The 12726-nt window shown below is 47.2% G+C and overlaps 6 protein-coding genes across 6 annotated transcripts; 1 reads left to right on the forward strand and 5 right to left on the reverse strand.

Moving 5' to 3' along the window:
* Nucleotides 1-1379: 1379 nt before the first annotated feature.
* Nucleotides 1380-2447, forward strand: N7469_010774 (putative 26S proteasome-associated ubiquitin C-terminal hydrolase; the record flags this gene model as incomplete). Its single annotated transcript, XM_056649679.1, has 4 exons — nucleotides 1380-1421; nucleotides 1471-1565; nucleotides 1633-1798; nucleotides 1875-2447. The coding sequence occupies 4 exons, from the start codon at nucleotides 1380-1382 to the stop codon at nucleotides 2445-2447; spliced, it is 876 nt and encodes a 291-aa protein (XP_056496810.1).
* Nucleotides 2448-2687: 240 nt separating this feature from the next.
* Nucleotides 2688-5324, reverse strand: N7469_010775 (uncharacterized protein; the record flags this gene model as incomplete). The annotated part of the gene is made up of 5 exons (XM_056649680.1): nucleotides 2688-3296; nucleotides 3353-3496; nucleotides 3552-4071; nucleotides 4124-5036; nucleotides 5276-5324. The coding sequence occupies 5 exons, from the start codon at nucleotides 5322-5324 to the stop codon at nucleotides 2688-2690; spliced, it is 2235 nt and encodes a 744-aa protein (XP_056496811.1).
* Nucleotides 5325-6644: 1320 nt separating this feature from the next.
* N7469_010776 (uncharacterized protein) lies at nucleotides 6645-8120 on the reverse strand (the record flags this gene model as incomplete). Its single annotated transcript, XM_056649681.1, has 1 exon — nucleotides 6645-8120. One exon carries the CDS (start codon nucleotides 8118-8120, stop codon nucleotides 6645-6647), a length of 1476 nt encoding a protein of 491 aa, XP_056496812.1.
* A 780-nt stretch (nucleotides 8121-8900) lies between these two features.
* Nucleotides 8901-9486, reverse strand: N7469_010777 (uncharacterized protein; the record flags this gene model as incomplete). Its single annotated transcript, XM_056649682.1, has 3 exons — nucleotides 8901-8951; nucleotides 9011-9357; nucleotides 9420-9486. 3 exons carry the CDS (start codon nucleotides 9484-9486, stop codon nucleotides 8901-8903), a joined length of 465 nt encoding a protein of 154 aa, XP_056496813.1.
* An 869-nt stretch (nucleotides 9487-10355) lies between these two features.
* Nucleotides 10356-10903, reverse strand: N7469_010778 (uncharacterized protein; the record flags this gene model as incomplete). The annotated part of the gene is made up of 3 exons (XM_056649683.1): nucleotides 10356-10448; nucleotides 10522-10671; nucleotides 10742-10903. The coding sequence occupies 3 exons, from the start codon at nucleotides 10901-10903 to the stop codon at nucleotides 10356-10358; spliced, it is 405 nt and encodes a 134-aa protein (XP_056496814.1).
* Nucleotides 10904-11282: 379 nt separating this feature from the next.
* On the reverse strand, nucleotides 11283-12438 carry N7469_010779 (ketopantoate reductase family protein; the record flags this gene model as incomplete). Its single annotated transcript, XM_056649684.1, has 2 exons — nucleotides 11283-12286; nucleotides 12387-12438. 2 exons carry the CDS (start codon nucleotides 12436-12438, stop codon nucleotides 11283-11285), a joined length of 1056 nt encoding a protein of 351 aa, XP_056496815.1.
* Between the last annotated feature and the right edge of the window lie 288 nt (nucleotides 12439-12726).

Here is a 12726-nt window from a genome sequence, read left to right on the forward strand (position 1 = left end):
TCCTTATTGGCGCCTCCTGCCCCTAGCCTTACCTCAACCCCATCGCGCTAAGTGCCGCCCTAGAGCAGGGTCATTAAGGAAACCTCGTATTCGGCTGCACCCATGTTCCCCGCTTGGATCGTGCAACTCACAAGGGAGATAAAGTTGCTGCTGTATTTAGAAATGTGATATACGAAGACTCTATCCAATGATGTATTTGCAGTTTTATCATGCATACTTCTCGTGCCTATCTTTTGTTTTCTGACGTTTTTAGTTGACTCATTGGGTTCGTCCAGCCAACAAGCCAAGACCGAAGGAGGTGATCGGCAAGATTGAGGAAGTGATCATCGCGAAATGCATGCTTTCTATATTTATCTCTGTGAGTTTCTCTAACCTTACTTGTAGTAGCTGAAGAGAAACCCGTGTTCTCGGTCTGCGCTTGACAGGGAGACGGTGGAGAAAAATTGATACTAACTACATACTACTAAACCTATGCGTTTTTTTCTTGCTAATTTTTGTAGACGTCTACAATGACCCTCCTAATTTTACCACAATCAACGGCGATATTATGAGTTCAAGAGATTAGAAACTTTATTGTCAATCTATCTTTAGTCTTTTTCGGCTGGAGAAAAGGCGCTACATTATACTTGACAAACGTCACTTACCAAAGTGACTAGGTAGTCTTCGTGCTGAATACGCTATTCATATTGACGATCTTATCACTTTAAATAGAATGTACATAGAACAGTTATGACCTAAAAGGCTGAAGTTCTCGCGTTTAACTGGAGTTAGCAGAGCCATTCATTCTCGGTCTTTCTTTCAAGATTGTTAATATATATCTGAGCGATGTTCTTCGTTGGTGTTGTTTCGCTTCCCAGATTTGGAAGAAGCTAGATTATTCATTCTATGAATTCAACTCACGTATATATCCCATGATATGGGTACATCAAAGGTCTCTCATTGAACATAGCAGAATACCTAAAGGCCTATCATTCAGTCTATATCCCTTTCTCCTGTTCCACCGGCATTCAGGCTCCAAGGCTCCACAATGTTGTTATAGATCTCTATTTCTAAGTACACCCGACACAATAATTAAAATGGCATTTTGTCATTCTTAATCTGTGCTATAATCCAACGCAGCTCCCAGCACCACATATCATCAATTTCATATCTGCGTGTCGTTAAGAAAGTAGAACTGTCGGTGAATCTCCATCTCCAACATTACACGTGATCTACATACACGTGATCTATGACATAACAAAATTGAGTCCCGCAGCTCGGCATCAACAAGTGTCGCCGACCTTGAAGTTCAAAAATCTCCACAAGAACTTCATTCCACGCCACCGTGGAATTTGAAATATTTATTTTACAGAGCCTTGGAAGCTACCTAGTATATCAAGATGGCTGACGCAGGTGGCTGGAGCACGATCGAGTCAGATGAGGTACATTCGTTTCCTCCGGTTTGTCTCCGCAACAACTAACAGCAACTAGGGCGTGTTCACCTCCCTCATTGAAACTTTAGGCGTGCAGAATGTTCAATTCGAAGAGCTCATTTCCCTTGATGCAGACACAATACGCTCTCTCGGGTAAATATATACCCCTTGAGCTCCAAGCTAAGCCATAGTAGCAAAACATCTAGCTAACAGACGACAGGCCCGTCTATGGTGTGATCTTCCTATTCAAATGGACCCGCGAAGCAGCCGGAGCTCGCGCCGAGGCTCCAATCGATGGAACATATGACGAGACCGCTACAGACAATAATGTTTTCTTCGCTGCTCAAACAATTCAAAATGCCTGTGGCACACAAGCTATTCTCTCCGTTATCCTAAACCACGACAATCCCCCCCAAACCTCTTCCGGCTATTCCCCTCGGTCCCGAACTCGCCTCTTTCAAGGACTTTACAGCTGGTTTCCCTCCCGAGCTCCGTGGTGAGGCCCTCTCCAACTCGGAGGGTATCCGTACAGCACACAATACCTTTGCAAAGTCTAGCCCGTTTGCGGATGAGACGACGAGACCGCAGGATGAAGAGGGGGGTGATGTCTACCATTTCATCGCGTATACCCCTGTCAATGGAACATTGTATGAATTGGATGGCCTGCAACCTCATCCAATCAGTCACGGACCATGTACCACGGACTCGTTCCCCGAGGCCGTGATCGAGGTCTTACAGAAGCGAATTGCTAGATATCCACCCGAGGAAACACATTTCAACCTCATGGCCGTTGTACAGGATCCTCGGCCTCGTGCTAGAGAGATTGGTGATGTGGAGACGTTGGAGCGGGAGGAGAGAAAGCGAGCTGCATGGCAGTGGGAAAATACTTTGCGGCGGTGGAACTTCGTTGGTTTTATTGGGGAGATGTTGAAGGGAGTTGCTGGGGCGAAGGAGCGAGAGGGAAAGTATGATGAGTGGGTTGATGCAGCAAAGGCCGAGACGAGGAAGAAGCTTGAGAGCAGGAGAGGTGCCTAAATAATGGTTCGAAAGGTACATCTCGTTGGTCATGTACCTCTATTGGCTTTATTTTCATGCCTATCGCAACGGCTATTACCATGACCATGCTTATGCGCCTTGAGTTAGTTGATGTCTACAATGATTTGCAGATACCCAGTGACGAGCAAGGAATAATCCTAAATATTATGATCATTGATCTCTATATGCACTATATACATAGCATCCACTTCGTAACTCATGAACATCCATAAATCATGTTCAATAATCAACAGCCCGAGCTCTAATGTGCTCCACCATGGCCGGGGGGAGATCATCTGGGTTCACCAAATCCAATGCCAGAAGGTCAGACCAGAAAAACAAAGCTCTGTCTTGAGCATAGGCCAAATAATCAAATTCCTCATCCTCAGCAACATCTGCATCAACAGCGGGAGACTTGGTCACTTCCTTATCATTTTCCTCCGGGCTAACACTGTCTGAAGGGTCTGCCATGCTGGCGAGTCCTTCCTCCATTCCAGGTGTTTCGGCTTGCACAATACCCCAAGCAACCCACTGCGCTGAGTTTATAACACGCCAAAGCCGAGTTTGATGCATGAGATTCTTGATTTCGGCGTCAAGGTCCTCTTCATTGGACTTCTCAGACTGAGACTGTTGCCAATTAGGCTCGGGGCAGTCGTCCAAACTCAGAGGTGTGATACCGGCTGCATTGCGACCACGCATGGAGGGAGTTGCTTGTGGTGAAGTCGCGATGTTCGGACGGTGAGTCAGATATGCCGATACAAATCGGTATTGATCCTCTGGCGTAGGATAAAAACGGGTATTGCAAGCCCAAGGCCGTGCTTCATCATGGTAATTGTAGCACCATTCAGTCTGATAGAAATTAGAATGAGATCTTTGACCCATTTGGCACGAGACTCAAAACTCACAAAGTGATTGGCAAATTCAAATCCAGGGGTATTGGCCGAAGAATACTCGAAATCAATGACAACGAGTTGCTTGTGCTCATTGGCAGGAAGAAGGAGGGGTGATTGCGTAGCAGGCTCCATTCGCAGCAAGTTTCCATATTGAGTCTAAACATACGTGATTAGCACTTTGTCTTGTCGATCTAGTAGCGCGCTCACTTACGTCGTTATGAGCAAATACCAGCTGCCGCTTGATCTCATTTATTCCACCATAGCTAGCGAGCAGCCAGACCCGGTAATTGTCCACGGCCTTCCGAAAGACAGCCCATGGCACACCACAGACATAACCTCGACGGCGCCATGGTTCGGCAACAGCCTTTGCCTGGTTTTGCGGGGATTCTAGTTCCTTATCCAGCCAAGTTGTGACTTGTTCACAACGATCAACCCATTTGTCCCAATTCTTAAAGACCATCGGGCCCCCTTCCCGTTCTTCCTCAAGAAGCTCAATGCCGTCATGCAATTCACGCATTCGCTTGGCAATCTGCTTGGCCGTTTCTGGGATACGGAGCTCTCTCGCCGTCAAAGGACGAGCCTCAAAGTATTCTTCGAATCTGCCATTGCAGAAAGTACCAAGTACACGAGGACCAATATTCTTTCGGCCAAGGCGACGTAAAATTTGTAGTTCCTTTTCTCGATCAATCAAGTGATCAACTTGTGGTCCATATATTCGAAGCAAAAGTTTTCTGTAACTTATTAGTTGGGGATTCCAGAAAGCATTTACATACAACCACTTACGGCGGAGGTCTTCTAGGGACGATAGACGAAGAACTACTGCTTGTAGTCGGAGTAGGCAGGTTCTTAGGCGGGCCAACCACGTAGATCGCGTTTGTCATAGCCCCACTGAGTCGAACGACCTCGATATCCGCAGCGTTCTCCATTAAAACCTTGCGCCAACCTCTTAACTGAAGAGTATGTGCCAGTCGTACGATTTCTGTCTTGAAGGTGGTCCATGCCTCACGACCCTTACCCCGCTTCGAGGAAGAGCTGCTATCGGCGGCCTCATCTTCTCCTGCACCACCACTATAAGCAAGGGTCTTCGAGTTATCTAGATAGGCTTCCACGCTTGGCACAGGAGCCTCCAGATCAGTATAATCGGATTCAGAGGCAGAGCCTCGGCGGAGACCTTTGGGTCTGCGACGAGTAGCCCGCTTGTTTGTCTGACGTGAAACAGATCCTGGTGCCACATTTGCATATCTGAGGAGAATACTCTCTAGCTTGTCCAAGGAAAATGTACTTTCCGAGCTTCGATGATGCTCCCCTGAAGACCGTTCTGCATTATCGACAGCACCATCTGGCGAGTTCGAGCTTGCTTCGGCTCGCCGTGCCTTGCGTGCGTTCCGCCTGACCTTCTCATGCTGCAACCACTCCGAGACTTGATTGAATAAACCCCACTGTGGATCTTCATCTGTTCTGAAGCCGTGTTCCGCATCTTCTAAAACCGCGGTGTCGGGCTTGGTGCTCGACTGGTTTGTCACGGCGGATGGCATCGGGCTGGATTGGACTGAAGGACGCGCGGTGGCTTTTGAAAGAGAGACGGGACGCTGTTTCAATGCCGGCTTGTCTGGAGGAGAAGAAACAGGGTCTGTCGCAGTCGCCAAGGGGGTTCGCAACTTTATATTGAGACCTGTACCTGAGATCGGCCGCGAGTCTAGCATGAAATTAGTCAATGAATCTATATGAGAAGCAATAATAGAGGCTGCATTCGGACGATGTGGGGACCAGACAACTCATCGTGTCGTCGGACAACGATAAGGAGATACCAGGGGACATTTCATACAGAAGCGGCGGGATAAAAGGTAGGTCGCGTGGGCAGAATGGGCTTGGAAACGCATTGGGAGAGTCGACAAGTCGCAAGAAAGAAGAGGAAGAAGAAGGACGAGGGCCTACCTGCTACTTCAAGATCGGAGCCAGCTCGATCCTCGGTGAAGGACGGCATATGCCTTTAGCGTGACACCCCAACCCTCCTAGGAAAAGATAAATGATGAAGTCGCGTTGGGAGTCGAAAACCAAGATTGTACAAGAGGAGATTCAAGTTCAGATATTCTAAGCAAGCTGACAAGAATTTCGTGAAATTCGAAGTCGAAGTGTTTGGTGGGAAATATAATTCGGGAGCCCCCAGAAAAAAAAGAACGGGGGGAGAGTCGCGGGGCAAGCGAACGGGAGCGTCCCAGCGGTCAACGAACTTTTTTTTCTTTTTTAGATTGGAACCACACACGCCCGCATGCACGGAGAAGTATGGGGTGATTCAAGTTGAGCCGAGGCTGGTGATGAAGTATAGACAAACACACACACACACAGCAGGCAAAAAGGACCAAGTGTGCAAAGAGCGACGCGGGGGGGGGGGGCGTCGTGTTTAATACAAAAAAGTGGCGAACCCGCGCTTATCGGAGTGGCTCAGGTGATTCCGTTGGCCTGGCGGATCTGGCCATCCAAATGTACAGTATTGCCAGACAAGATAGCAATTTGCAAGGTCCCGCACAATAATTGCGGTCTACTATCATGAGTAGCCGGATCCAATGGGGTCCCACTGAGAGGGTCGATTGTCTCCAAAGATTGGTATCACCCGAGATAAGAGCGTAGACTGAATTCCATAGTCATCCATGATCATCCATGGCCATTCCATTCACACCGATGCTCAATCAAAGGTGGACACCTCCCCAGTCCAAAAACGGAGGTGGGGGGGGTAAAGTGGAGGATGGAGTAGGAGGATTCATGTTCTCGCACAGAAGTCTCGCTTGAATCATGCGATACACTCGATACAATGGCGCAGATGGCTTTGTTTGTTCATGGTCGCATGGGGGTAGAACAACAGTATTGGTTATTGGTGGGCGCCATGGGAATTTGCTTCACGGGGGTCCCGCGAGTCTATTGGGGGGAAATGGGAGTGAGAGATGACGGACCAGCCTAAAGGGTTGACCCGTACGGGGCTGGACAGTGTGGAGCCGAAGCCCTGGAACATTGGACGTAAATATCGAGGATATCAAATCACAATGATTCTCAAATGCTATACAGGGGTATTGGATGGTTTTGCTCACTGAAGAGATGATCAAGTGAGGTGGAAGAGAGAAAGTGCCCAAACAACTGCAACTTTTTGGGGCTCGATGAGGGGGTGCCAAAATTACCATACGCGTATTCCGCATGACGAACATGGTATTGATGGCTTTAGATTTACAACAACACACAAGAGTATCAGGCGAACAAAGGAAGAAGATATACATAAATAAAGGAAAAATATAGAAATTAACCATTCATTCATTCAGATTGATTGATCAAGAGTGTTTGGCTCCGGGAAAAGTATTGACTTATGCGTAAACTGCATTCGACCATCTTGATCGAAATATCGTTGTGAATAGTGTAGCCAATTCAAGGTCTTCCCTTTGTCGTCTACTTCCGATGAGACACCAAAGTGGCATGTCCGATCGGCAGTAGCCGGTATGGATCCTGGTTGGACAAGCAGCTGGCTCACCTGAGAAGCAGTCCGTGGAATAATCCCTGGGTTTTCCTCCAAGATCACAATGACAGCAACGACATCCGCCGCTGGGCCACACATGAATAGCCCCTGAGCTGGCGGGGCTTGCCACAAGAGACGAAGTGCACGGCGGCGAACTTGCGGGAATGGACATTTCAGCGCCGTGATGAAAAGTGGAAGGAAAACACCCATCTCGAACATGAAGGGAGGTTGTTTCCCATCAACGAGGCGGGTGGATGCGATTGCAACGGGTGCAAGGTCAAGAATGCGGGTAAACTCAGATTCGTAGTCGTCATAGGCTGTCTGATCAGGGTCGAGACATGTTTGAATTTCAATAAAAACGCTCGTATAGGTCATGAGAAGGAGTGCTAAGGCCCCATCGTCGAATTTCATTTCGTGAGCGAGTCTTTGTCCCAGGACGCAGTCCAAGACCATGAATTTACTGTACCAGTGATCAAGGCTTTTTCGCAAGTCCTGCTGTCGTACGACAAGAGCCGGCGATCTGTCATCTCGAGTAGCGTTCCTTTGTTTCCAATAGTTCTTTGCATCAAGATCAAGGCTTTTCATTTGGGCAACAAGTCCACATAAAACATTCCTAGCCCCGTCAATTGTTTTGAATTCCAAGCCTGGAAGCATTGAATTGAGATCCCAGCAATCGTTCGATCCATCATTAATGATCAAAGCCCATGTTCCCAGTCGACGGAATAAAGGTAGGAGGAGAGATTTCATCGAGCTCGTTTCCGCACCAAGCATCATCCGCACCCCCTGTCTATAAAGAGTAACGGCTGCTTTTCTATTTCCTTGGAGAAGTTCAATTGCTATGAAGAGCACACAACTTATCAAAGAGACATTGAAATCTGCATTGCCTTGGGTAATTCGTTGTCGAAGAGCCGCGAGCGATCGTGAATACCACACAAGCGCCTCGCGATGAGACTGGTGCCGTACCACAGCTGGGTCATTAATTAATTGCAAGGCTGGTGACTCATGAATCGGAGGTCGCTCGTAGAGCGAGCTCAGCGATATTACTGCGTCCCATATCGCAGGCTCTAAGCGACATGTTTGAAGAACAGAGCCTCTCCAAAAGGAAGCATCGAGGACGCCCGATAGTGACGGCCCCGCTCTATGAAAGTAATATTCAAAGGCACGTCTTTCACGCCATCCAGGGTGAGACGAGAGTGTGAATTGTAGTGAAGGTGAATGCAAGGATCTGGGCTCTGAGGCAACTTTGTAAGAGCACTGGCGACGTGTGCTGGTGCACCTCATACAATGGGGTTTTTCTTCTCCACAACGAATCCGACGAATCCTGAGATACGCACGTTACATATTTGCCCTGACGAGAACACTGAAATACATTGTGGAGAATGGGCTCTATGGTCGTACTCACTTGCAGACATTGCAGCCCGTCCTTGATTTGGTGCTGCCAATGCGACCAGAACGCTTGAGTGAAGGGCTCATGACATTCGCAGGACTAGTGCTTGGATAAACCAGAAGCTTTCAGTCTCCGAGACCGATAGTAATTCCAGGGCTTAGGTCTAATTAATGTCCAAGTTCACAATTGTTGCAGAATAAGACGGCAATGTGTGGCTGATTACTGTTGGAAGTGGGGCGATTAGGGGTTGGTTGGTTGGTTATTAGAGGGAGTAGGTATGGCCCAGTATAAGCCAACTTATGAAGCAATTCTCCAGTGTCATCTTATATTTGATATATTGAGAAAAACTAGTTGGTAGTAATTACAATAGTGTAGATTATCTTCATATTCAAGGTTAGTTAACTTGAACATTGTATAGGATTACAGTCCACTATACACGGGTATGCAGTGGGGTGTTTTTATTATGCGCAGCCTTCAATTAGAATATTTGACCCGCGATAAAATGAGGTACAAGCTCAGTATATTCTCTTTGTTCAAACTACTACTATATTTACCACATCATAATCGTTAAGGAGAGGCTAAATATGAAGATGTGAAAAGGGTGGCCTAAGATTCACAATTGAACCAACTTGCAAGACCGGCAGACCAGATTCGAATTCCAAGCTGGACTCAAATCAAGCATCGTGAATAGTGAAAGGCCCAGCAGCATTATAAATAGAAGGCATCTACCAAATAAAATTAGTACGTTTTCCTCGAACGTTGTGAAGAATGCTATATCACGTACCTGGGGCGCAGACACCAAGGTGGTGTCAAGTCTCAGATACCACACATCCTTGTTGTTTACCTTGGGGATGTTGGCTGGGATCTTGATATCGACAGAATTTGCCTTAGCGGAGATGCCGCTGGCGATCTTGATCTGCTTGTCGTACTTGATGTTGTCGCGGTCGCGGACTGGGTTGTTATACAGCCACACGCTGTATTCGCCAGCCGGGTATTTGGCCAGCGGGTCACTGCAGTGCACAGTCGGTTGGCGATCGAAGCGAAGATGAACGGTTTGACCCTCCTTCACGGCGGCGTGATCGGGGATGCCTTGGAAGACGTTGATGCAGGAGTAATCCCGCTTTCCCCAGGCTATACGAAGTTAGCAACCCCATCATAGTAGAGATTGGCAGTATGAACGATTCAGGACATACGCTGCCACTTATCGAAAGCTGTTACAGAGGCAGCAAGAGAAGCGAGAAAAACGGCGGAGAACTTCATGTTGAAGGATAGATGGGAGACACGAGTAGTACTACCGGGGGTATTCGAGTAAGATGGTTTGAAGAGAGAGATATGAGGAATTCAGGACGATCTGGAGAGACATTCTGCGAGATTTATACCCCGTGATGCCACTGACATCGGCAGCTTCGGGTTGCCATCCTCATTCTTCAGCAGGTCCGACTGAATGTCTCACTCACCAGCTCCACAACTTACCATGATGGGAGGTGATCGTGGCTTGGCGCCACCGGGGGATCAGCAGGGCCAACAAGATGGAAAAGGTCTGGCGTGCCGAGCTAATCGCACCTGGGCATGGGCTGATTTCAGCGGTGTGGGTGAGACATGAGCATGAGGGCACTGTATTTCGTATTGAAAGAGACCAATGTCCATATTGACAAGAGTGCATGCTTACTAGCTGGTGAGTTTCATTCCTCTTCAGCTGCTCGTATTTGAGAGGACTTTTGGGGAAATACAATTATGAATCAGTGTGATACACTACTGTAGGATGTTAATACTGTAATGATCCCCGATTACGAGAAGCATCCACACACTGACGATCGAAGATGATTAAACCTTCTTCGTCGATCGTGATTTCATGGCTGCCTATGATATCACTGGTAATGAGAATCAGACGCAATTTTGATTTCATCAAAAGGGTAGCAAAATTATTTATCTTAATTAGAATTGTGACTGTCTCACACTGGCCGTTGACGGGTAACCATCCACTGGCAGTCTGGGGTAAAATGCGTAGGGCTTATAGGGGTTGAATTGGAAATCATAATTTGCCCATGGATCCAAGCTGAATCATTAATTCTTTCGATATCTATGTATTCAAGTTATTATTGAGTCTCGGGCTTGAAGGCAGTAATATTTTATAGTTTTGCACCGGTCTTGACACCGGCAATACACTCGATCTCCACATCAGTCCCCAAGGGAAGCTCCTTCACACAAACGCAAGTACGCGCCTAGTCAAAAAGTTAGCGGATGAATACTACTAATTTGGCATCCATGCTTTGCATGTTTCAAGTGAGAACTGACAGGCATGGGCTGCGCAAATGTAGCAGCATAGACTTCGTTCACGGCGCCGAAGTCACTCATGCTGGTAAGGTAGATATTGCACTTCACAACGTTATCCAAGCTTGTCCCAGCCGCCTCCAGGACTGAGCGTAGGTTAGAGAGAATTTGACGCTAAATATCCGAATAGTATGTGAGCACCAGTATCCCATTCAAGTTTGAAGTTTACAAATATGGAACGTACAGTTCGGTCCTGGATAGAGCCTTCAATAAGAGCCCCAGTATCAGGTCGGCAGCCGACCTGGCCAGAGCAAAAGAGAAAATCTCCCATCTGAATTGCCTGTGATAGGAAGGGTGGAGGTGCCGGGGCACCGGTCGATTTGATCGCAGTCTTGGGAATAGACATGATGACGGATTGTTATCAGAGACGTGGGAATTAAGGGAGAATGGAGAAGGCTACAGCAACGTGAAGTAAAAGAGCAATTGATATACTACTGGTCGTACAGTGAACAGAGTATGAAACTCGTAACTGACGGGACGAAGTGTCTATTATTAATTCTCGTTTGAGTCACACCGGAGGTCAAGTTGGATCTGCCGTGAATACGCCCTACGGCGTACATCCCCGAAACCCCGCACATCCCCACTTGCTTCTGTCCAAATTGTTACACTCAGCCGAAGGTAACCACAAGGTGATAGGACTACGAATAGCAGATTGATTGCCATAATCTTGAATGGGATGCGTACTGTTGGAATTATATCCGATCCTCATCGAACGGAAGAGTATATCATTTGCGATGCTTGGCTGTGAAATCAGTCTTAGCAAGCACAAGTTGTGTGAGAGAAGAATTTGCCTCGCAGTCAAGACCCATAGTCTTAGCACGTCGAATAATCCAGCCATTGATATATTGAATCTCGGTGTTTCGACCCTTGAGAATGTCTTCGCGCATGCTACTCGAATTTTGGGCAGTCTTTTCGACCGTGTCAAGCAGCACGGACTCTAAAGCCTGAGCTGAGAACTGATTTCGATCAAGGGACAATTCCTCCATTTCAGGAAGTTTTTGGAAAATAGCGGAAATTTCTCGTAGTAATTGGCGCTGTAAGGGTTGGATGTTCGCATTGTCTTTGATCTGTCCATTTCGAATATCAAGAAGTGCAGTGAGGGGATTCAGTACACAGTTAGATGCCAACTTTAACAATTGAACTCGAAATAGATCGGGCCACTCCATTTCCTCGCATCGCAATGCCGTAGACTGAAGCAATGTGTTTAGTAGGTACTGCGCATGTAGATGTTGCGTTGTCGGTCTGTGGCTATCAACAATTCCAAGTGATGCATTTCCACTTGTGCCCGACAGAATGGCTTCCACCGGAGTCCGTAGATAGACACCATGACGCATGATGCCAAACATATAACACGGCCTTGTTGAAGGATTGGTGAAAACACGTTGATTCAGGTCCTCAATTTGGCCCATGCCATTTTGGAACAAACAAATGGTTGACTGGGGCCCGATGCGATGTCGAAGGGGTTCCAAGGCAGATACCGTCGCAGAAGCCTTGACAGCAACGATCAAATTATGAATGGGATCAGAGGAGTCTGAGTTACTCAGGAGCTCAACATTAAAACCCCCTCGTTGGTCTAAGGGTCCATTTTCGCCAACACGAAGACCGACCTTCCATCCGTTGGACGCGAAGTCGTCGTATAAGCTCTTTCGATGAGCTAGCAGCGTTACTGAAGGCGGAGTTGGTAGAGAACGTAAAGAATGGGCAATAAAGGAGCCGATACTCCCTAGCCCTAAAATGTGAATTGAGTGCGCAGGGGCGACATGGAGAAGACTCTAATGAGTTCTTCAAGGGATTTGTGGTTGACTCGGTTTGAAGTGGGTGAAACGGACAGGCCCGCGGTGGAGCCAAGCCAAGGCGGATTTCCGCTCCATCGATATACATAGTACGCAATCTCAACATTCTAACATTTTCAAGGAAAAGAAGCATTAGAGATCTGATCAAATTCAATGCTAGATGGCTATAAGATGGATATCGAGCTGAATACTCTATTCACTGGCGATTTCTTTTTCTCGCAAATCTGTATTATGACGTTGATACAAGCAACTTGGGCATGATCTCTAGTATTCAATGATATACTATAGCGTACTCGATTACTATGGGTGGCTAAAATGGCATTCAACCACCATCAAATTCAATGAAGGTACAAGAGGCTAGCTTTGAGATCTTTAG

Source organism: Penicillium citrinum (genome assembly GCF_028827155.1).
Source record: "Penicillium citrinum strain IBT 23319 chromosome Unknown utg000009l:1.0-4274883.0:1.0-4276374.0, whole genome shotgun sequence".
NCBI classification, from domain to species: Eukaryota; Fungi; Ascomycota; class Eurotiomycetes; order Eurotiales; family Aspergillaceae; genus Penicillium; species Penicillium citrinum.